Source organism: Notolepis coatsorum (genome assembly GCF_963971535.1).
Source record: "Notolepis coatsorum genome assembly, chromosome: 3".
Lineage (NCBI taxonomy): Eukaryota > Metazoa > Chordata > Actinopteri > Aulopiformes > Paralepididae > Notolepis > Notolepis coatsorum.
In genome coordinates, this window is record NC_140167.1 from 202,798,139 (window position 1) to 202,822,037 (window position 23,899).

The window sequence follows — 23,899 nt, forward strand, 5'->3', positions numbered from 1 at the left end:
TCCCTCAGAAAAACGATAGAGTGGCTGAGTGAATGAATGTAACTCCTAATTACCTCATCTTTCACAACTCTGCATATTCAAGATCAATTTAAATCCCAAACCCTGGTCAGAGGAGCTGTGAATCATTGAATGTCACTCACTGATCTCTACTTCAGCTCACAGAACTCGGCCTCCCCAGAGCGATATAGAAGCCAAAGTCCAGGATAGAGAGGCTGAGTGAATGTGGTGTTGACTCTGTGCAGGAGGGTCATGGTGTCAGAGACGCTGTAGAAGGACAGAGTACCTGCGCTGTGATCCAGGTACACTCCTATTCTGGAGGACCGGGGGCCCGGTACTGTGATCCTCTTGTTATTGTGTCTGAAGAAGTAATCACTTTGTGTGCACTCTAAATCCCAGGATTTGGAATTGCATCCAAAGCCACATTTCTTCCTTGTGCCTGTTCTACTAATGTCTTTGTAGGAGGCTGCTACAGAAACCCCTTCACCACTCCACTCCACCTCCCAGTAACAGCGTCCAGTCAGACCTTCTCTACCCAGAACCTGACGCCATTCAATAAATCTTTCTGGGTGATTAGGATATGACTTTTGCTGCATCAGTGTTGCTTTTCTGTTCCCCTCAGACAAAGACAGACGTGTGTTTGTTGTGTTTGGGTCCAGTGTGATCTGAGAGGAATATTGTAAGAAGTCAGCTCTGGTCTTGGGCTCTGGTGGCAGTAAAACATTAACAGTGTTCACTGTTGTTGAGATTCTGGACCACTGCTCTTTTAGAACGTCCTCTAGTTTGTCTCTCAGCTCAGACACAACCTCAGTCACATCTGCAAAGTACAGGAGAGGAAGGACACTGATGCTGGGTGAGTCTGTAGACTCACTGGGACTGGAGAGGGGGGGGTAACTCTGTAGAAAGTGGATGTGGTCCTCTGTGTGTGAGAGCTGCTCCAGTTCAGTGGCTCTCCTCCTCAGGTCCGCTATCTCCTGCTCCAGTCTCTTCTGCAGTTCTTCAGCCTGAGTCACTGTGGTCCTCTGTCGGGCTCTGATGACCTTCTTCAGCTCAGAGCGCCTCGTCTCCAAGGAGCGTATCAGCTCAGTAAAGATTCTCTCACCGTCCTCCACTGCTTCATCAGCAGAGCGATTGAGAGAAGCAACAGCCTGTTGGGCCTCTTTGAGTTGCTTCTCTCTCTCCTGGACTCTCTGGTGGATTTTCTGCTGAGTCATGCCAAGCTCGTTCTGTCTCTCCGTCCTTTCTGCTGCAGCTGAGACTGTATCATGGCCTTTATGTTCATCCATGGAACACAAATAACAGATGCACTGCTGATCAGTACGACAGAAAATCTTCATAGCTTCATCATGACGAGAGCAGGTGTTCTCCTGAAGCCGTGTGGAGGCTTTGACCAGCTTGTGTTTCTTAAAGGTATCAGATTGATAGTGAGACTGGAGGTGAGTTTCACAGTAAGAAGCCAGACATACCAGGCAGGACTTGAGGGCTTTCTGCTTTCTCCCAGTGCAGAAATCACAGGCCACGTCTCCAGGTCCAGCATAACAGTGATCAGGAGGAGCAGAAGACAACAGTCCTGTCTTCATTAGGTGTTCTATCACTTCAGCCAGCATGTTGTTTTTCTTCAGAACTGGCCTCGGAGTAAAAGTCTCCCTGCACTGGGGACATTTGTAGATCCCCGGCTGATCGTCGTGATCCCAGCAGTCTTTAATACAGCCCATACAGTAGCTGTGTCCACAGGGAATAGTTACCGGATCCTTCAGTGGATCCAGACAGATAGAACAGCAGAACTGGTCCTGGTACATATCAACTCCTTGCTGCGCCATTTTATTCTACAAACAAAGAGACAACGACACTCAAAGTTTTGTTTTCTCAGGAAGAGTAAACTCGTGTGGGTGGGAGGTGCTTCCTGGTTGTAGAGTAAACTCTGAACGCGTCACGGGGTGGGAGGTGCTTCCTGGTTCTAGCTGTCCAGGGGAGGAGTCGCTTTAAAGAGACAGTGTCTATTTTACTGTGATTCATAGATAGAAGATGTTTTTTTTTACTTATACATTTATACATGACTATTCTATGCAAGTAGGCTATGTCTAAGCTATTTTACAATATTATACATGAACTGCTTGTTTGTTTTTTAATCTGTTTATTACTTGTTTTTTTATTATTATTTATTTTCAATTTATGTTCGAAATAAATAAACTCATTCATTCAAGATATTGTGTGAGCAAAAGTATAGTTACTGGCTGTACAATACTGCTGTAGGCCTATAATACTGCTGTTGAATGAATGAATGAATGAATTATTTTATTTCGAATGTTTACAAATAAATAAACAAACAAATAATTTGTCGAACATTTTCACAAATAAACAAAAAAAAGGATAGGTTTGAAGCCGAAGGCTTATAGAGCAACCTACCCCTAATTCAAAAAAACAAATTCAAAAAAGTTAGTTTTCAAAATATAACAAAAAGAAATCAACAATAAAAAATAAAAAAATTGTACAGTGTCCCCCACCCACCCCTCCTACCCAACCTCCTCCAATGTACAGTTTCTACGTCAAATGTATATACTCTCTTTTCTAGACTATTTTTGTATCACAAACAGTACTGTATTTGCAAATCTGGTATGTCATAAATGTCCCACGAGCTAGCACAATCACAGATAAAGAGCTTCACTGGCGCCACGTGCAGCGCGCAGGAGCAGCTCGTGCACGAGGTGCACAGACAGGAACAGAAGCATAGCGCTCAGAGATATCGCCCCAGAGCAGAATGGACAGAGAGAGCGAACAGAGCGAGCGACACAGACACACGTAAGAACTGTGGATACTGTGGGGGTAGAGCTCACAAGGAAGGGGATAACTGTGTAGCTAGGGGAAAACAGTGCACGAAGTGTGGAAAATGGAACCACTTTGCCAAAGTCTGCAGGGCCGGTAGCTTCCAGAAAAAGTCAGTACACGAGATTAGCATGCGCTCTGAGTCAGGAGAAGAGTCAGACGAACTGTATGTAGACACCGTGACAGACAGACGGTTTGAAGCAACAGAACAAGCGTTCGCAGACATACAAGTAGGAAAACAGGGCACAGAGCTTAAATTTAAGTTAGACACAGGTGCACAAGTAAATGTAATTCCTTTGAGAGAGTATCACAGTTTACAAGATAAACGCAAAATATAGCCCACCTCACGCAGACTGACAGGATATGGTGGAGAGAAGCTAGTGGTAAAGGGCACATGCACGTTAAAGTGTAAATACAAAGAGCGTGGCATGTTGTTAGACTTTTACATAGTAGACACTCAGGCACCCCCAGTTCTAGGTTTACAGGCATGCCTGAATATGGACCTCATTAAACTAGTATTGTCAGTGAATGCACACACAGATAAACAGTCCATCATGGAAGAATACCACGACGTGTTCAAAGGGATAGGACTATTCCCAGGAGAGTGTCACATCCATATAGACCCAGACGCCAAGCCGGTAGTCTGCCCACTGAGAAGGACACCGATCGCCCTGCGTGGCCGACTAAAGAAGGAGCTACAGAGTATGGAAGACACACAGATCATCGCTAGAATCATCGAACCAACGGAGTGGGTCAGTGCACTGGTCATTGTTGAGAAACCACGCACAGGCAAGCTCAGACTATGTTTGGATCCTAAGGAGCTAAACAAGGCTATCAAGCGCTCGCACTACCCTCTGCCGACACTAGAGGACATCACACCCAAACTAACAGGCGCACGCTATTTCAGCGTACTGGATGCAAGGTCGGGATACTGGTCCATCAAGCTCTCCACAGAATCATCGAAGCTGACGACGTTCAACACACCGTTTGGACGGTACAGATTCCTACGATTACCATTTGGGCTCGCTTCTGCCCAAGACGAGTTCCAACGAAAAATCGACGAGACATACGAGGGACTGAACGGAGTAGCAGCTATAGTAGACGACATCCTTGTATATGGCGCGACCAGAGAGGAACACGATAAGAACCTACATGCAATGATGGTGAGATCACGGGAGAGAGGCGTTCGGCTCAACGCAGACAAGTGCACCATCGGAGCCACCGAAGTGAGCTACTTCGGGCACATCCTTTCAGCTGACGGCATGAAGCCTGACCCAGGCAAGATAGCTGCCATCAAGGAGATGGAGGCGCCAAAGAGCCGTGCAGAACTGGAAACCGTGCTAGGTATGGTCAACTATCTGGCGAAATTCGCCCCGAGCCTCTCCGAGATCAACGCACCCATGAGACAGCTGCTTAAACAATCGAATGAATTCCTGTGGGACGCGCAGCACGACGCTGCATTCCAAAAGATGAAAGACATACTTACCAGTGAACCTGGGCCAGTCCTCATCAACTTTGACCCAGATAAGGAGCTCAGCTTACAAGTGGACGCATCAAAGTATGGTCTGGGTGCTGTGCTGATGCAGGAAGGAAGCTACGCATCCAGATCACTCACGGACAGCGAGGTCAACTACGCACAAATCGAAAAGGAGATGTACGCAGTCCTTTATGGATTCAAACGTTTCCACCAATATGCCTACGGTCGCCATGTTATGGTGCAATCTGACCACAAGCCCCTGGAGTCGATCATGAAGAAGCCGATCGCCGCAGCCCCACCGCGGTTACAGAGGATGATACTGCAACTACACAAGTATAACTTCACGATCGTGCACCGCCCTGGGAAAGACATCCCAGTAGCCGACACGCTGTCCAGGAAATCACTCACCTCTCACGACGACGGTCTCAGTGAAGGGATGGACCTTCAGGTACACATGGTGTACAACAGCTTACCTGTACACGACGACAGGCTACAGGAGATCAGAGAAACGACAGACAATGACACACAGCTAAAGCTGCTCAGCCAGGCTATCCTGGAGGGATGGCCTGAGGAAAGAAAACAATGCCCCCAGAACATTACCGAATACTGGAATCACAGAGATGAACTATCCAAGACGAATGGAATAATTTTCAAGGGGGAGAAAATAGTCATCCCTACCAGCCTCAGAGGAGATATGCTGATCAAGATCCATGCAGGCCACATGGGAATGGAAAAATGCAAACTGAGAGCACGAGACATCATGTTCTGGCCTGGAATGGGTAGACATATAGAGCAAGTCGTGGAGAAGTGCTCAATATGCCAAGAGCGCCGCCCATCAAACACCAAGGAGCCCATGATGCCTCATCGTATCCCAGACCGCCCCTGGCAGGTTGTAGGGACAGATCTCTTTAACTGGAACAACCAGGACTATGTTGTGACCGTCGACTACTACAGCAGATTCTTCGAACTAGACAGACTTCACAGCACCACATCGGCAGCTGTTATCCACAAGCTAAAGGCAGCCTGTGCCAGGCATGGCGTCCCAGAGACCATAGTCTCGGACAACGGACCACAATACAAGTCTAAAGAGTTCGAGGCATTCGCCAAGTCGTGGGAGTTCACACACGTCACGTCAAGCCCACACTATCCGCAAAGCAACGGACTAGCGGAGAGAACCGTGAAGACGGCAAAATCACTCATGGACAAGGCTAAGGCAGACGGAAGAGACCCGTACCTAAGCCTCCTGGAGTATCGTAATACCCCAGTCGACAACTTCAAATCGCCGGCACAACTGTTGATGAGCCGCAGGCTACGCTCAACCCTCCCGAGCACCAACCAACAGCTGCGGCCAGGGGTAGTAAGCCAAAAAGATGGACATAACAAACGAGTGCAAAGACAACAGCACCAGAAGAAATACTATGACAGGTCAGCTAGACCGCTGCCCCCACTACATTGTGGTGAATCTGTCAGGCTACAAGAACTTGGACGCTGGAGGCCAGCAGTAGTCATACAACCAGCTGACACTGCGCGGTCATACCACGTTCGCACCCAAGATGGACGCGAATACCGCCGCAACCGCAGGCACCTGAGGGACACGAAAGAGGAACACTTCCAGGACAGCGACGGTATGCCGAGTCCAGAGAGCGTCGATCAACCGCCGGAGACCAACGACCCTGAACTGCCAGAGGACTCAGAAGAGAACTCAGCTTCATACTACACCAGATCCGGCCGAGCAGTGAAGCCTCGGGACATTTTAGACCTATAAATGTACAGGGTGCAGGCGGATCGCTGCCCTATTACAGTGGTTCCCAAAGTCGGGGTCGCGACCCAAAGGTGGGCCGCGAGCAGCCACTGGTGGGCCGCGAGACGATTTAAAAAAAAATTTAAAGAAAAATTAAAAAAAAAAAAAAAAAAAAAAATTGTCAGGCCACTGAACTTAGAAGCAGGCCAGGACAGTGTTTCTAGTTGTATTCTAAAATTCTATTATATTGTATTCTAAAATGTGACTATATGGTTTTATATTAACTTAATAAATAAACAAAAACGAAAAATCTACTTATTTCAACGAACATTTCAAACTAAATAACAGATTATGCACATAAAACGCTGAAAACAACCAAAGCAACAATAGTATTTTAATGAGGCTATTATTATCATTATTATTTTGCAACAAGTTAGCCCTTTCATAAATAGCACATATAAATGAATAACTAACTTGAACTAACTTAATAGGATTGAAGTGATATTTGGCTTAAAAAATCGGTCGCCTGACAAAAAAAAAAAAAAAAAAAAAGCCAGACGATGTGCATTGGGCCGCGGCTCTCTGACGCCTTATTTTCTGGGCCCTGGCCTGAAAAGTTTGGGAACCCCTGCCCTATTATAACACCATTTGCCCCATTGAAAAAAAAAAAAAAAAAAGAAAAAAAAAGAGGGGTGGTGAAATGTAACAAATATTAATGTATGTTGAAATGATGACTTACTATATGTGTTGAATCTATGACCTACTTACCTTGCTTAATTGTCGATATATTCCCATTTTGTTAGCAAGCTACTTCTACAAATAAGAACTGCATATGGTAAGAGTGTTGAGACACGACCAAATAAGCCATGAATACATACCTTATTCACAGCTGAAGTATTCAAATATTAAAGCAGACTATCCAGAATAAGAGGGCACACAATACGAACTGTAATACCTTGATACATGAATCTTTATGTTTAACATATTAATCCTACCTGTTTACATTGCCTGGTCCTGACACAGGTAACGCACTTGTTATTGTTTACAAAGAAACTCTTACAGAGTATTGCACAACCATTCCTAATTTCAATTTTGTTCATAGCTTATTAAGCTTTCTCTAAAAGAAGGAGGATGTAATATTCATGCTTTGAATATATCTTTACTATATTATTCATGCTGTGAATATATCATTTACGACAGGCGCGCCAGGCGCACCTTGCTTATGTATACCTGACCAGGGGTCCTCACAGGCAGTTGGCTGCCAGCCGTGAATGGAGTTACACTCATGCTGAACGATGCTTACCTTTGAATAAACATATAAATGTTATCTCCTCGTCCTGAAGATTATTCTATTTAATCGAATACGACAGTCTCCCTTAGGTGTTTTTTGAGAGTGGTTTTGAAAGTGGGTAGTGATTCACATTCCTTTACAGCTTTGGGTAGGGCGTTCCACATTGATGTGGCATAATTGCAAAACGTGTTTAGTCCCTTGTTTGAGCCGAATCTGGGTTTAACATGATTTGTGGAGCTCCCTCTGGTGTTGTGATCGTGGTATTCACTGACCTTTGGGAAGTATTTTGACATGTACATGGGTACCTTGGTCGCGTAGTGTATCTTGTAGACCAGGCCCATTGCAAGTTGCTGTACTCTGTCGTCTACTCTAAGCCATCCTAGGTAGTCAAAGTGGGCAGGGGTGAGTACTGTCTATCTGTATGTCATGTATGTTATGATTAATTGAAAATGGGGGACCCTGATGTAAACAAGACGAAAGTCTTTCTCTGATCTGCATCCCCTTAACAATTGTATGTATTGAGCTGTACTGTACTGTACCCATTCTGCAATCTGTTAATAAAGTTTTCAATCAATCAATCAATCAATCACACATTTACACATGGGGGCGACAGTGGATCAGGAGGTAGAGCAGTTGTCTGGTAATCCGGAGGTTCCCGGTTCGATCCCCACTCCTTCCGGGCAGCGTGTCAAGTGTCCTTGAGCAAGACACTTGCATGGTTGGTGGTTGCCTCCGCCATCGGTGTGTAAATGTGTGAGTGAATGGGTAAAATGTGAGGAACAAATTGTAAAGCGCTTTAAAAATACACACATATACAGTATACAATACCCTAATTTTCAGACCTGGGCATGTCATATCACTGGCCATAATGTCCTGGCTCTCCCCTTCACTCATTGACAGAGGTTATTAAAGAGATGACTTACCTAGCTCTAACCTCCACACACAAACACACACCAAAGATATATCACTTCCAACCCCCAACATTACCCTTTATTGGGCAAAGTGCTCAGACTGATGGAAGGAAATGTGATGACACTTCAGAGCCTATATGAGAGATTGAGCCAAGGCCTATGGCTCTTATAAAGGTTAAGTATGCCCCCTAGTGATATAAATGATGTACAACACCAGTATCCTTAGAGAAATGGGCTATACTACATGTTTTTGTTTAGAACTCTTTTTTTGGCACATTGGCACACCTCTTTGTTTGGAGTTAATCATCCGCAATGTTTCATTGCGCAATTCACTGCAGCCATTCAACAGTATGCGCAGTATGTTGAATGTTAAATACATTAATCAGTGGTGGAAAGTAACTAAGTATGTCGACTCAAGTACTGTACTTAAGTACAATGTCAAGCTACTTGTACTTGACGTGACTATTTTCATTTTAGGGAACGTTATACTCTACTCCACTACATTTCAAAGGAAATATATAAGATTTTGCATAGAAAACATGGCAAAATGTTTGAAGCCTGACAACTTCAAGAGGACATAATCAGAGCAGCATAACTGGACCACATCCCCCTTTAACATAACCTTTAATCAGAGCAGCATAACTGGACCACATCCTCCTTTAACATAACCTTTAATCAGAGCAGCATAGCTGGACCACATCCCCCTTTAACATGACCTTTAATCAAAGCAGCATAACTGGACCACATCCCACTTTAACATAACCTTTAATCAGCGCAGCATGGCTGGACCACATCCCACTTTAACATGACCTTTAATCAGAGCAGCATAGCTGGACCACATCCCACTTTAACATGACCTTTAATCAGAGCAGCATAGCTGGACCACATCCCACTTTAACATAACCTTTAATCAGAGCAGCATAACTGGACCACATCCCACTTTAACATAACCTGTAGAGGTCAATGGATCGAGGCTTATATGCTCCCAAGCACTGGAATACACAAACGTCATGTAGAATGTGTACTTTTACTTTAGATACTTAAGTCAGTGCATTCAATAGAAAATACATCTCTACTTTGACTTAGGTAGAATTTGAATGGAGGACCTTTCCTTTGACCAGAGTACTCATGTATCTGGGTATTTCTACTTTTACTTAAGTAAAGGAACTGTGTACTTCTTCCACCACTGCCTTTAATCTATGAGAGGGATCATCCCAGTATGGTGTTGTTATGGTGCACCTGTTTTTGTTACCCGTATAGTCCTTTAAAAGACCAATCAGTAGTGCAGGGCAGTCAGAGTATTCTTATTGACTAGTTCATTTCAAGTAAATGTATGTAACTTAGTCTTTTGAGTTTTGGGGGTTTTAAAAAAAAAAAGAATTCCCCTCAGATTGAGCTCCCAGAGACTCCTCCTGAATCCAATTTAGTGAAGCCTTGGCTTCAGTTTGTCTCAATGGCATAGCAGCCAGACATGACTACCTCCCTCCATTCACACACTTATGACTGGACCTGAGTGAGTGGGCTGAGGAGAGGGAAGTCATGAGAATAATAACAGGCAGCTCGACTCATTTCAGGGAACTCAGACTGATCGGTACACACCGAATTCAATTTAAAATATATTCATTCAAAATCATTTGTGAATTCGTTATTGGCCGACACTAGCAATCAGTGATCCAAATGTAAACACATGGCCCACCACCAAAAATAAGAAAAAGCCTAAGAATGGAGATACATTTTCATTCTGTAGTTGATTGACTGAGCTCTCGATACAAGGATTAACACTAGACATAGTAGACAATAGGTCATTGTATTTGTATTCTTGGCTGTAAATGTTTTTTTTGTTTACATTTGTACAATATTGGAGTACAACAGACTATATACCTATGTAGTAAATTCCCACAGACTTTCTACAATAATTTGAGGTTATTGTAGCACAATACAATGAGATTGATTATCTGGAAGGAGGAGGAAAGATTCATACTTGATAGAATTGTTGGTCTCCTCATTCTGACTTAGCAGATGAGGAATAAAACGTGTAGGCCAGACAAACCAGAATTGTAGTTCAACTCAGCTGATTTATTTGATCAGAGCCAGGAGTCCAAGGTGAATAGAACAAAGGATTTATCAGAAAACATCAACATGGCTGCTGTGTACAGGAATCAACAATCAGGTTTGCATCTCAAACCTAAATACTGCACATCAAACAGTCACTTGGTTAACATAATTTGAACATACATTGACTATGCTGTACACATTTATACATGAGTAAATCTGGTTTCAGATATTAAGGATTTACACTAAACTTTAAACAACAAATGGTGTTTCCCATGATTTACTCACGTAAAATGCAATCAGCTCACAGTAGTCTCTGGGTGGACGAAGCGGTGGGGGAGCCCCCAGACCCCCTTTGTTGGGTCCGGCCTGAGAGCTCCCGAATAACCCTATGTAGGGCCTTATATCCTATCATTTCTAGCCAATAATACATATGGCTGGTCCAATCCAGCGTCTTCTTGTGGGGGTTGATCTCTTGTGGGGGGTGTCCTTGTGGGCGCTAGCAGCCCCCCCCCCCCCTGGGGTTGTGGCGACATGATGGGACAGACAGAAGGGGCCCATCGGTGGCCCACGTCCGTGTGATCTTTTGCTGAGATGAAGGGGCCTAGCTTGTCTCACGAGGGGGGGTGTGACATGATCGCTTTGACCCTTTGGGCCTTATTTACCATACAGTACTAATCTGATCACCTAGTGGGGGTTTATTGACTATTTCTGTAACACCAGTATCACTTAAAACACCCTCCACTGTTGAAAGGGCACACATTCCTTTTTGCAGTATGGTTCTCTAATTTATTCACACATATTAATTATGAAATTCCAAGGCAATATTACCACATTCCCCACTTTGGCAATTCAATTGTCATATACTGTATATTGACTTGATTTTCATACTAACCATACATAATAAAATTCATTTTTTCCCAAAATTAAAATTCATTTTTTCAAAATGTCTCCATTTTTTCTTTGGTACATCTCATTGTCTTCTTCTTTTCTTTCCCACATTTCCCCTGACTATGGCCCCCTCCCGGGGAATCCAAATGACCCATTCCTCCAGATCCCCAATTAACCTACTCTGCCCTCATGATCCAGTGTTTACCACCTACTATCATTGGGCTTTGTTCCTCTGGGCTCACAGCCAGAGGCCTATTTGTTGAAAACAATTAAAACAATTTAATCTAAACATTACACATTTAAAGTCTAATCAATCACAATTTTTTTTAAGATTACAGTATTCGTTTCCATGATCTGGGGAGGACACAGAGATTATTATTCATTCTTTCATACATTTTGCTTCTCCTCTCCTGTTAATTCCTTTTCCAAGTCAGCCCAATCACATTTTGCATAATCAACTCAGTTGGTCTTCTCACCTCTCCCCCCTTTTATGAACATCCCTATGGACATAAACCTTACCACCTCTGCGCACAGACGGACAGGGAGGGCGGAGCAGCACCCAAGGGAAAAAAAAATGTTCACCAGAAATTACCGGCCATAACCTACACCTAATCTCCTACCTATGTGTATGTGTTTAGTTCAGTACTCTTGCGTTGTGTCATAATCTATACCAGTTGTTACCGTTCAGTCACCTCCCGTTCAACATACCTAATCAATCACACAGAGGCCCTTGTTCAACGCTTTGGTTGCACAGTCTCCGACCGTTTTCGCCCCCCCCCCTCCACCCCATGTCGGCCAGCCTCAGCTGAAGCCAACGTTTGTAGGCCTGGACCTTGTCATATTCTGTCCCATGACTGTATCTCCATGGATCTACAGACGAACGACTCCGTCAGTCTGGAGGTATGTCTCAACCTCCGGCCTTTGTATCCGGGGCTATATTGAAGGAGGGGTAGCGTCCCAAGCGACCTCTCTTCATAATCCAACAATCTCCCACAGGAACTGACTGAACGGGTTCACACCATCGTGTCATAATCTAATGAAATGTATCCCTACACATTTTCCCCATGATCCCTCCACTTGTGATGGTCCATCCTCCCTCTCCGACTGAACTGCAAGGGAACAAGAACACAAAACAAATTTTCTTTACACAATATGTCAAATATTCCTCAAGAGAAGCCAAATGTTTAAACCATTATGCAAACGTAATAGGACCACTTAACTGCCATTGATCTGTCCCAATGCATCTCACGCTCCAACAGTCCTCGCTCTCACCAGATCATGACAGAGAAACAACAAACAAAAGGCAAATAATCAAAAAAACATTCCAACAGATGTGAAAGCAAATCCAATGAAAATAACCAGTTCCAACCGCAGACCACCTTAATGGTTATTTAGAAAGAAAAGAAAAGAAATCAAAACTCTACATCTAAACCTTTCATACCTAAAACAGTAAAATAAAAACCAGGTTTTCCAAAACCCAACCGTCCCATTCACACATGTCAGTGACTTTGACACCTCTCAAACCAGCACATTCTCTCTCTACAGTCTCCATTCACACCCATTCAGGCCACACAATCATAGATCAAAAATAGAAAAGAAATCTAAAAATTTAACTTCAATACTTCATCCCTGCAAAACATTCAACAGAAATCAAATCAAATGAAAGTAATAAAGACAAACTCCTTCAGTAAAACAAATGATATGAAACAAATGATAATGGTATAACCCAAGTGGTTCGATACACTCCTTACCTAAACACATTTTGTTATTTTTAAGACTAGTTTCACCTTAAGTGAAAGCTAAGTTGTGTGTGTGTACGCATGTGTGATCAAATTGTGTGAATGTGTCTGTGTGTGTCTGTGTGTGTGTGTGTGTGTGTGTGTGTGTGTCTGCGTGTGTGTGTGTCTGTGTGTGTGTGTGTGTGTGTGTGTGTGTGTGTATGGGTAATGTAGGGCAGAACATGGGGCCCATCCCCCGCTCAAGCACCCACTGAAATCAAAAGACACTCAGCTCATCCTCACATTTCTAGGTAAACACTCATAAACAAAGCCATTCACGCTTGTTTCACTCATGCATCAAAAACTCTCTCATCCAACACACACATTTAACTCATTAATCATCACTCAGGTCCACAGACAACGTTAGTTTCCTTTCCTTCCTGCTCTCATCTCTTCTACTCTCTCATCAGGCTACACTCATCCCTGGCTAATACAATTCACACTTTCTCACCATACAGTTCTCACTGTATCTTCTACTCCTCACATTCAGAGGAAGTCTGGGAACCCCCTCAGCGATAGACCCCAAAACATACCCAGTGTCCTGAGAGCCAAAGCTAATCCTTCTAATCAAACAGGTAGCCCCCCAATGTAATTAACCTCATATGAGCTGGCTATCCTAATTCAATTACTGTGCTCACTCCTCCATCAGCTGTGTTCTGTATTAGCACGCTTCCTGTCTCAACATTTCCCCTGTCATAAAAATAACTGCCAACTGTTCTCTCACTCTACAACTGTCTCCTGCATCTTCACCTCTGACCTCTCTCTCCTGTTGCATCTAATCTCACGTCATCCTGTCATATAAGAACCGCCTTTGTAAGCAGTTGTATACACGACCCCCCTGGGCCGTTTACTGCCTCAAACGGATTCCTACCCCCCGGTCAATATCACCTCCTCACTTTTGTCTCTCCATGCATACAGTCTCCCCTGAGCATAAAGGCTTTTGACACAAAGACCCTATCTCCCCACTTCCTGAAATAACCTTCATCTGTAAATCATTAAATGGTTAATCACATTTCTCATCTTCCCAGAGGCAAGCCGCCCCCAGGTTTTTGAATTAATCACACATTCCCAGGGAGAAGGCCAACCCCCTCCCCAGCGTATAAAATTATTAAGGATTAATAAAAACAATCATGTCAAAATTTGTCATCTTCAGCAAGCCTCCATCAATAAATTATCCTACAAGTCGGAGGCTTGTGTCAACATTTTAACACTGTATTAAAGATTTACCAATCTAAAACAAGCATAAACACATGTCCTAACCATATTAACAGTGTATTAAAGATTTAACAATCTAAAACAAGCATCAGTAAATTATCCTGCTTCACAACCGGGCTTGTATCAAATTCCACTATAAAACATTTAGCAAATAATATAAACATTATCCTATTTAAATCTCCAGTGTTATTAAAGCTATAACAAGTATCAACATCTGACATTTCAACATCAATGCATCCTATACAAGCATCTTAATTCAAGCTACATAATACAAAACATCATTATCTCAAGCTTACAATTGTACATGTTACACAAATTTAAAAAACTGGAAATACGCTATCAACTCTAATTATCATACATGTAAGCGTTCCATCTCAGCATAACATTTATAGTGGTTAGTTCCAAATGCTCCTATCTTCATACACGTGTGATAAATTGATTTTACTGCAAGCAACATGTAACTTTAGTGTAGAGCATTTTTCCAAATTCAGCCTATAACTACTCTCAAACTACCGTTTACCTGTGTATCATGTATGCAATAAAAGTTATGATGTATTGTACCACGGGTGACTGAATTTTGCAAATCTGGTATGTCATAAATGGATAGTTGTAGCAGTCCTGACTATCTGATGAATTGAAACTGGGGGACCCTGATGTAAACAAGACAAAAGTCTTCCTTTGGTCTGCCTCCCCTTAACAATTGCAGCCTAAGTAAACCCTCAATGACTATCTCCCCTAACCTAACCACTATACATGTTACATCTCTTCCCCTGCTTACACAAAAATACAATGCACAATATACAAATATAACCATATTACATAATGCAGAATATTCTCTTACCCGTTATTTCTATCCCCCGAGCGAACTATCCCGAATGCACGAGACCCAATCCACGTTGTACCGCGCATGCGCAGTGGCAACCGAAGCGGCTGTTAACGTTGCTATGACAACCAAGGTCTGCCACGACAACATGTCCCGATATTCATAATCTGCCACGACATTCATAATCTGCCACGTTATCTACCCCTTCCCCAACATCATCCTCAAAACTCGAAACGTAACATTCTGCCGCCCGCAAACGCTACAAAACAACGGCATGCAAGCTAACTAGCTTTAGCCAGCTCTAATGCAACGTTCAAGGCCCTCACGGGAGCCGTGCCTTTCAAGATCCGTTCATCCACGCAATTCGCTCAGTACCATCCAAAGCATAAACAATTCACACAAGCTTAAAATAGCCAACCACTCTAACAGAAAATAATTTTTAAAACAAATACACCAACCAACGCCGCACATATAGTTCAACACGAATCCCTTCTCCTACCTTCTCCGCCTCACTTCATAGCACCGCGAACGTTACATACTCTCCACAACACTATGACGTCACCAAGCAGCTTCTCCCTAACATCAAACACTATCGCTACCGCATCAATAATAACCCCCAAAACGGCAACAATTTCGCCACCCTGCGCCTCAATCCGCTTCTTACTTGTAATCGCCGCCACAGTGTTTAATCAACCCTCTCATAACGCCATCGTAACGTCCCCAGTTTCACCGCGGACTCTTCCACAGAGCTAAGCCAGCTAGCCCTAACCACCAGCAGGACTCGCCTCCAACATATGCCCGTTGGTCGTCAAAATATCATAACAAAACCATTAAGTACTTATCAGTCAGTTCGACCGAATTGTTTTTGTATCACAGCGAACGTAATTAATCAACAGGCCGGTTTCGCTCAAGATTATTGTGCTATAATTCTATCATAGAACGTACAACGCACCCTGAACACGCCGGCACCCTACACTTCTATCAATTACTACGTTTTTGTCCTGTAATCGCACAGACCCCTGCGCTGATCATGCCAGGGTCTAACAATCTTTCACCATACTTGACTTGCATGTTCTGAAATAGTAACAGAGCCCTTAGCCCGACGCATTTATGCCCATACTGACCCACTCACGGTCCCCGTCCCGCCTATTCTGTGGCTACAAGCAGGGACATAATGCACCTTGGACCCAGCTCCCCTTCTATTTCAGAACAGTCAAATCTCCTCGTCTTACCTGCGCCCTCTTCCTGAGAATAATTTTAGGGCAATTACATACTCAGAACGCGCTCCTGTCGTATACAACAGAATAACCGTGCTTCCTAGCAAGAAAAGCCTTTTACCTGCCGTCTGATACGACGCCACCCCCGTTATAACATGACCAGATATCCTGTGCGGCACCAATACGCAATCACATTAATATAACATGAGGCCTTGTAATTACTCCAACTTCCCCGTACAGTTCATAAAGTATATTCCATACGAGTTAACCAACCCCTGTGGCCCGCTGGGCCGAGACCGGCCTCCTGTGTCTGAATGAACATACAAACACAAAAAGCCTACGTTTGCATGTTCACTGCACAACAAGCGCGATCGTCATACCTCCGGACACCCTACCTAAGACACCGCAACCCCCAACCCTGCATGCAAAAAGCCATATTCACCGTGGGCCCCAAACAGTGGCGTACACAACCAACCTTCATCCTGTTCCTCTCCCTCCTCCATTCAGACAACAAGCCCATCGTTAATCACTTCAAACGCAGCAACACCCCAGCTTCTTTGCCCCGTGTCCCCAACACACAGCAAGGTCCAGATATGATACATATTACAAGACCCTACCGCACCTTTTCAGGGGGAGACACAAAGGGTAGGGAAGAACGGCACCATTTCTGTAGTAAATTCCCACAGACTTTCTACAATAATTTGAGGTTATTGTAGCACAATACAATGAGATTGATTATCTGGAAGGAGGAGGAAAGATTCATACTTGATAGAATTGTTGGTCTCCTCATTCTGACTTAGCAGATGAGGAATAAAACGTGTAGGCCAGACAAACCAGAATTGTAGTTCAACTCAGCTGATTTATTTGATCAGAGCCAGGAGTCCAAGGTGAATAGAACAAAGGATTTATCAGAAAACATCAACATGGCTGCTGTGTACAGGAATCAACAATCAGGTTTGCATCTCAAACCTAAATACTGCACATCAAACAGTCACTTGGTTAACATAATTTGAACATACATTGACTATGCTGTACACATTTATACATGAGTAAATCTGGTTTCAGATATTAAGGATTTACACTAAACTTTAAACAACAAATGGTGTTTCCCATGATTTACTCACGTAAAATGCAATCAGCTCACAGTAGTCTCTGGGTGGACGAAGCGGTGGAGGAGCCCCCAGACCCCCTTCGTTGGGTCCGGCCTGAGAGCTCCCGAATAACCCTATGTAGGGCCTTATATCCTATCATTTCTAGCCAATAATACATATGGCTGGTCCAATCCAGCGTCTTCTTGTGGGGGTTGATCTCTTGTGGGGGGTGTCCTTGTGGGCGCTAGCAGCCCCCCCCCCCCTGGGGTTGTGGCGACATGATGGGACAGACAGAAGGGGCCCATCGGTGGCCCACGTCCGTGTGATCTTTTGCTGAGATGAAGGGGCCTAGCTTGTCTCACGAGGGGGGGTGTGACATGATCGCTTTGACCCTTTGGGCCTTATTTACCATACAGTACTAATCTGATCACCTAGTGGGGGTTTATTGACTATTTCTGTAACACCAGTATCACTTAAAACACCCTCCACTGTTGAAAGGGCACACATTCCTTTTTGCAGTATGGTTCTCTAATTTATTCACACATATTAATTATGAAATTCCAAGGCAATATTACCACACCTACTCAACCCCCTCCAATGTACAGTTTCTTCCTCTTCGGATGTATATATTTTTTTATGATCTTTTTCTTACACTACTGTATATTTGTATGTCTTGTATGTCATAAATGTCTTAATTAATTGAAAATGGAGGACCCTGATGTAAACTAGACGAAAGTCTTCTTTACATATCTGTAGATATATATATATCTATATCTGTACATATCCCTTACCTACTCTTACTAGTTACGCTGCTGGCCAGTATGACTTACTACCATACTGTCTTTATACCTGTATCACTGTACAATGGAAATGTTAGATTTCGACTGCATTTCTCGTGTAGCACATGGAAATAGTGAGTTCAAGTAAATTCCTTTGCGTTGTTTTCAAAGTTCTATATTGAGGTTCAGTCGGTGAAACGGCAAGTTTCAAGCAAATATCCACACGGGTCCTTCTGGGTTTAGATGTCCACGTTTATTTAGTAATAATAACAAAGACAAAATGCACAATATTCAATGAATGGTCATTCTTCCTAAACCAGCTCCTATCTAGGTCTCTCTCCCTGAAAGTCTGCCACCAGAAGAACAACTCTATCTCTCTCTCTCTCTCTCCTTGAGCTCTTTTGATAACGCAGATGTCTGGGAGTGCTTGCATTCTATTATTTATTTGCATTTATTTTAAATTTGTTGGACCTTATGGTGTTCTTGTTTTATTCTTGACTTGTTATGTTTCTTCTTGACTTGTTTAAAGAAGACGTGTCCGGCCCATGGGGACATTAACGTGTGTTGTCGGGCCTTACAAATAAATTTGATTTGATTTGATTTAGATGGGTCTGTTCTGAAACTAAATAGTTGCATTTCCGACTGACCCATGCCCCACACATCCTGGCTGTGGGTTCAACCGAAGGCCTTGAAGATAGAAGAGTGTCCCGTATGAAGTGTCCCGGCTGCCCAGAGATAAGAGGTGAGGGAGAAGGTTATAGGCTGAATCCACCTCCCCATGGAGGTCCGGCCCCCACATTGTTACCAACCCCCCCTGGAACAGAGAGAGGAGAGACAGACCCAAATCCCACAGTAATTCAAAATGACCAAAGGTGATCAAATAAAATGGTTGCATATTGTTGTCCAGCCTACCCTGAGTATGAAAATAAAATGTTTGACTCCCCCGCATGCAAAGGGACAGAGGTATTGAAGATAGGAATCAAATATGTGAATATGCAAATATACAATCAAACAAACTTTACCCCGGTGATCCGCGTCTATTCTTTTAACAACTAACTTGCATTTTTCCGCGATCTGATTGGCCACTGACGTTTCTGGTCATGTGACATGTGCGCCAATCGCGTGACGCCCGTTTCTGCGCCTATTTCCGCCTCTAACAGCCTGCAAACTACCTAACGCCTAGTTATATCACTGGTTAAGCTTAGGCGACTCTTTCGAAGTTGGTTAAGGTTAGAGTTTGGAATCAGGGCTGGTGTTCTATCGCCCTGCTCTAAGACAAACTCTAACCTTAACCAACTTCGAAAGAGTGCCCAAGCTTAACCAGTGATAGAAACAGGCGTCACACGATTGGCGCAGATGTCACAGAAACGTCAGCGGCCAATCAGATCACGGACAAATGCAAGTTAGTTGGTAAACGTATAGACACCGGTAGGCTAGAAACTAGAAACAAAGAAAAACATAGTGTATGTGTGTGTGTCCCTCAGAAAAACGATAGAGTGGCTGAGTGAATGAATGTAACTCCTAATTACCTCATCTTTTACAACTCAGCATATTCAAGACCAATTTAAATCCCAAACCCTGGTCAGAGGAGCTGTGAATCATTGAATGTCACTGATCTCTACTTCAGCTCACAGAACTCGGCCTCCCCATAGTGATATACAAGAAGTCCAGGATAGAGAGGCTGAGTGAATGTGGTGTTGACTCTGTGCAGGAGGGTCATGGTGTCAGAGACGCTGTAGAAGGACAGAGTACCTGCACTGTGATCCAGGTACACTCCTATTCTGGAGGACCAGGGGCCCGATACTGTTATTCTCTTGTTATCGTGTCTGAAGAAGTAATCACTTTGTCTGCAAGATAAAGCCCAGGATTTGGAAATGGAATTGTTTCCAAATCCACAGTTCTCCTCAGTGCCTGTTCTACTAATGTCTTTGTAGGAGGCTGCTACAGAAACCCCTCCCCAACTCAACTCCACCTCCCAGTAACAGCGGCCAGTCAGACCTTCTCTACCCAGAACCTGACGCCATTCAATAAATCTTTCTGGGTGATCAGGATATGATTGCTTTTGCTGCCTCAGTGTTGCTTTTCTGTTCCCCTCAGACAAAGACAGACGTGTGTTTGCTGTGTTTGGGTCCAGTGTGATCTGAGAGGAATATTGTAAGAAGTCAGCTGTGGTCTTGGGCTCTGGTGGCAGTAAAAGATTAACAGCATTCACTGTTGTTGAGATTCTGGGCCACTGCTCTTTCAGAACGTCCTCTAGTTTGTCTCTCAGCTCAGACACGACCTCAGTCACATCTGCAAAGTACAGGAGAGGAAGGACACTGATGCTGGGTGAGTCTGTAGACTCACTGGGACCGGAGAGGGGGGGGTGACTCTGTAGAAAGTGGATGTGGTCCTCTGTGTGTGAGAGCTGCTCCAGCTCAGTGGCTCTCCTCCTCAGGTCCGCTATCTCCTGCTCCAGTCTCTTCTGCACTTCTTCAGCCTGAGTCACTGTGGTCCTCTGTCGGGCTCTGATGACCTTCTTCAGCTCAGAGCGCCTCATCTCCAAGGAGCGTATCAGCTCAGTAAAGATTCTCCCACTGTCCCCCACTGCTTTATCAGCAGAGCGATTGAGATTGTTGGGCCTCTTTGAGTTGCTTCTCTCTCTCCTGGACTCTCTGGTGGATTTTCTGCTGACTCATGCCAAGCTCTTTCTGTCTCTCCGTCCTTTCTGCTGCAGCTGAGACTGTATCATGGCCTTTATGTTCATCCATGGAACATAAATAACAGATACACTGCTGATCAGTACGACAGAACATCTTCATAGCTTCATCGTGACGAGAGCAGGTGTTCTCCTGAAGCCGTGTGGAGGCTTTGACCAGCTTGTGTTTCTTAAAGGTATCAGATTGATAGTGAGACTGGAGGTGAGTTTCACAGTAAGAAGCCAGACATACCAGGCAGGACTTGAGGGCTTTCTGCTTTCTCCCAGTGCAGAAATCACAGGCCACGTCTGCAGGTCCAGCATAACAGTGATCAGGAGGAGCAGAAGACAACAGTCCTGTCTTCCTTAGTTGTTCTATCACTTCAGCCAGCATGTTGTTTTTCTTCAGAACAGGCCTCGGAGTAAAAGTCTCCCTGCACTGAGGACATTTGTAGATCCCCGTCTGATCGTCGTGATCCCAGCAGTCTTTAATACAGCCCATACAGTAGCTGTGTCCACAGGGAATAGTTACCGGATACTTCAGTGGATCCAGACAGATAGAACAGCAGAACTGGTCCTGGTACATGTAGAATGATCGTCTGGAGGCTATGACTTGGTGCAAGCTCGTTTATTGACAACTTCAGTATGTAGTAACAGACAGACTCCTTCACGTTCCGTGTAACAATATATATAACTCCAGATCAATGCGCAGCCTTAGAACTACCCCTGCATCTCTTATATACTTCCGTATATGACATCTCCCCTTTTCAGCATGTTATCTCTAACATCATAGGAACATTCCAAATGAAAAGTACTATAGGCTGAACATACCTTTTTAACTTAAATCTGAGACATCATCACACATTCTGGTCTCTGTCTAAAACAACTGTTTAAGCTTTCAAGTGTTATTATTATTATTAAATCACCAACCAACATTTCAACATCCAATACAACATTCCTTTTTTTTTTTTTTTTTTTTAACATTGTACCCAAAACTCTGCACAGTCCATTTTACCCGACCGATCTACAGGTCAAGTCTCTCGACTGGCTTACTCAGTCGTCCCGATCGGGTCACCGTTTGACCAGACAACGGGGTTGTAGGTGTAGCTGTAGCCACACTCTGACTGGCAGGAACAGTCTCTAACAAGGTGTGTCTGTCAGAGTGGGAGTCTGTCCCTGCGCACTCACCAGGCGTTGCTGGGGTTGGCTGCATCGCAGGCACTGGTTGGAGGTGGCGGCGGTTACGCCGCAGCTCTGTTCCTTGCTGTGTCTGGATGACGAAGGATCTCGGGGTGCTGCTCTCGCTGGAGATCACTGCTGGCAAGGACCACTTCTTGTCATGGTCCAGCTTGGAGAGTACAACGTCTCCTGGTCGCAGGGCGGGTAGGGCCCTGGCCCCATGACGGCGGTTAAAGTAGAAGACCTGTTTAGCTTTTTCCTTCTGATCCTTCTCTCGCACAGCTGCCTTGCTGGGCCATTTTGGGGTGAGGTTTTTCTCAAGAGTGGGGAGGGTGGTTCTGAGTTTCCTCCCCATCAAGAGCTCCGCTGGGCTGTAGCCTGTGGAGGAGCACGGAGTAGACCTGTAGCTCAGTAGAGCCATAGCTGGGTCATCTTGCTTGAGGATTTTCTTTGCCGTCTGCACGGCTCTCTCTGCGTGCCCGTTGCCTTGCGGGTGATGAGGGCTGGACGTGTAGTGTTTGAAGTCCAGTTGCCTAGCCAGCTCCTTGAACTCCATACTTGCAAACTGGGGTCCATTGTTGCTCACCGCTTCCTCAGGAATTCCGAATCTCGCGAACACGGCCTTCAGCCTCTGAATGACTTGTGTACTGGTTGTGGAAGACAGGTGGAGTATCTCGATGAACCTAGAGTAATAATCTGATATTACTAGGTAGTTGTTGTGCTTGTACTCACAGAGGTCCATGGCGATCCTCTTCCAGGGTCGCGCTGGGAGTGGCGTGGAGAGGAGAGGCTCTTTTTGTTGAGTTCTTTTCAGTTCACAGCACACCTGGCACGACGCCACGAGCTGGCTTAACTCTGTGGAGAGACCAGGCCACCATACTGAGGAACTCGCTCTCTCTCTACATTTCACTAGGCCCTGGTGCCCTTCATGGATTCTCTGAAGGATCTCTACTCTCATCTGTCTCGGCATGACAATCCTGTTCCCTCTTAGGACAAGTCCATTTAGCTCTGACAGCTCTGATTTCACTGGGCCATAGGGTCTCGCCTCGATAGGCACCTCGGCTAGGTGTTCAGGTCATCCCTTTTTTATGAGTCTGGCGACTGACAACAGTTCGGCATCAGCTGCTGTGGCCGCTCTGATCTCGTCCATCTTGCTTGTGGACGCTGGGATCCCCTCCATTACACTAGCCACATACTGTAGCATGCCACCTCACGCTGTGTGTCCAAGTCTGCATCTGTGTTGGCCATTGGGCTGCGTGACAGAGTATCTGCGACAACCAGAGTCTTTCCAGGAGCATACTCTGCCACCGCGTTGAACCTCATGAGCCTCATGAGGAGTCGCTGGCATCGGAGAGGTACATTGTCCAGGCTGCGAGTGTTAATGAGAGGTACAAGGGGCTTGTGGTCAGTTATTAGCTTGAACTGGCCCAGTCCACTGAGGTACCGGTCGAACCTCTCGCACGCCCACACGCCCGCCAGACCTTCTTTTTCAATCTGGGCGTAGCGCGTTTCTGCTTCAGTGAGGTGTCTTGAGCAGTACGCCACAGGTTTCCACTGCTCGCCATGAAGTTGAAGTAGCACGCCCCCTAACCCGTAACTGCTTGCGTCGGCAGACACGGCGGTGGGCTTGCTCACGTCGTAGAAGGCGAGTACTGGTGCTGTGGTCAACAGCTCTTTGATCTTCTGAAAAGCTGTTTGCTGGGCATGGTTCCATGTCCATGCATTCTTGTGCTTCAGGAGCTCATACAGCGGTTGTCCTACTGTTGAGAGGTCTGGGACGTACCTGCCGAGATAATTCACCATTAGCTTTGCTGTGATCTCGTCGGTAGTGGGCAGGGTGTACTGTTCTCTTTTAACAGCCTCGTTCAGCCTCTTGAGATCCACACAGATGCGGGCTTTGCCTGTGCTCTTCAGGACCGGCACCATGGGTGCACACCAATCGGTAGGCTGTGTCACC

General features: G+C 44.8%; 2 protein-coding genes across 2 annotated transcripts in view; both read right to left on the reverse strand.

The window, feature by feature from the left end:
• On the reverse strand, positions 1-1,817 carry LOC311224634 (tripartite motif-containing protein 16-like; the record flags this gene model as incomplete). Its single annotated transcript, XM_084309700.1, has 1 exon — positions 1-1,817. One exon carries the CDS (start codon positions 1,815-1,817, stop codon positions 147-149), a length of 1,671 nt encoding a protein of 556 aa, XP_084165826.1. The 3' UTR covers positions 1-146.
• A 17,887-nt stretch (positions 1,818-19,704) lies between these two features.
• Positions 19,705-23,899, reverse strand: part of LOC311224635 (tripartite motif-containing protein 16-like) — a gene marked incomplete at both ends in the record, with an annotated part of 29,595 nt that continues 25,400 nt past the window's right edge. The window contains 2 exon segments of the mRNA XM_084309701.1: positions 19,705-20,688; positions 20,690-21,295. Of these exon segments, the coding sequence (XP_084165827.1) occupies positions 19,705-20,688; positions 20,690-21,295 (1,590 nt within the window).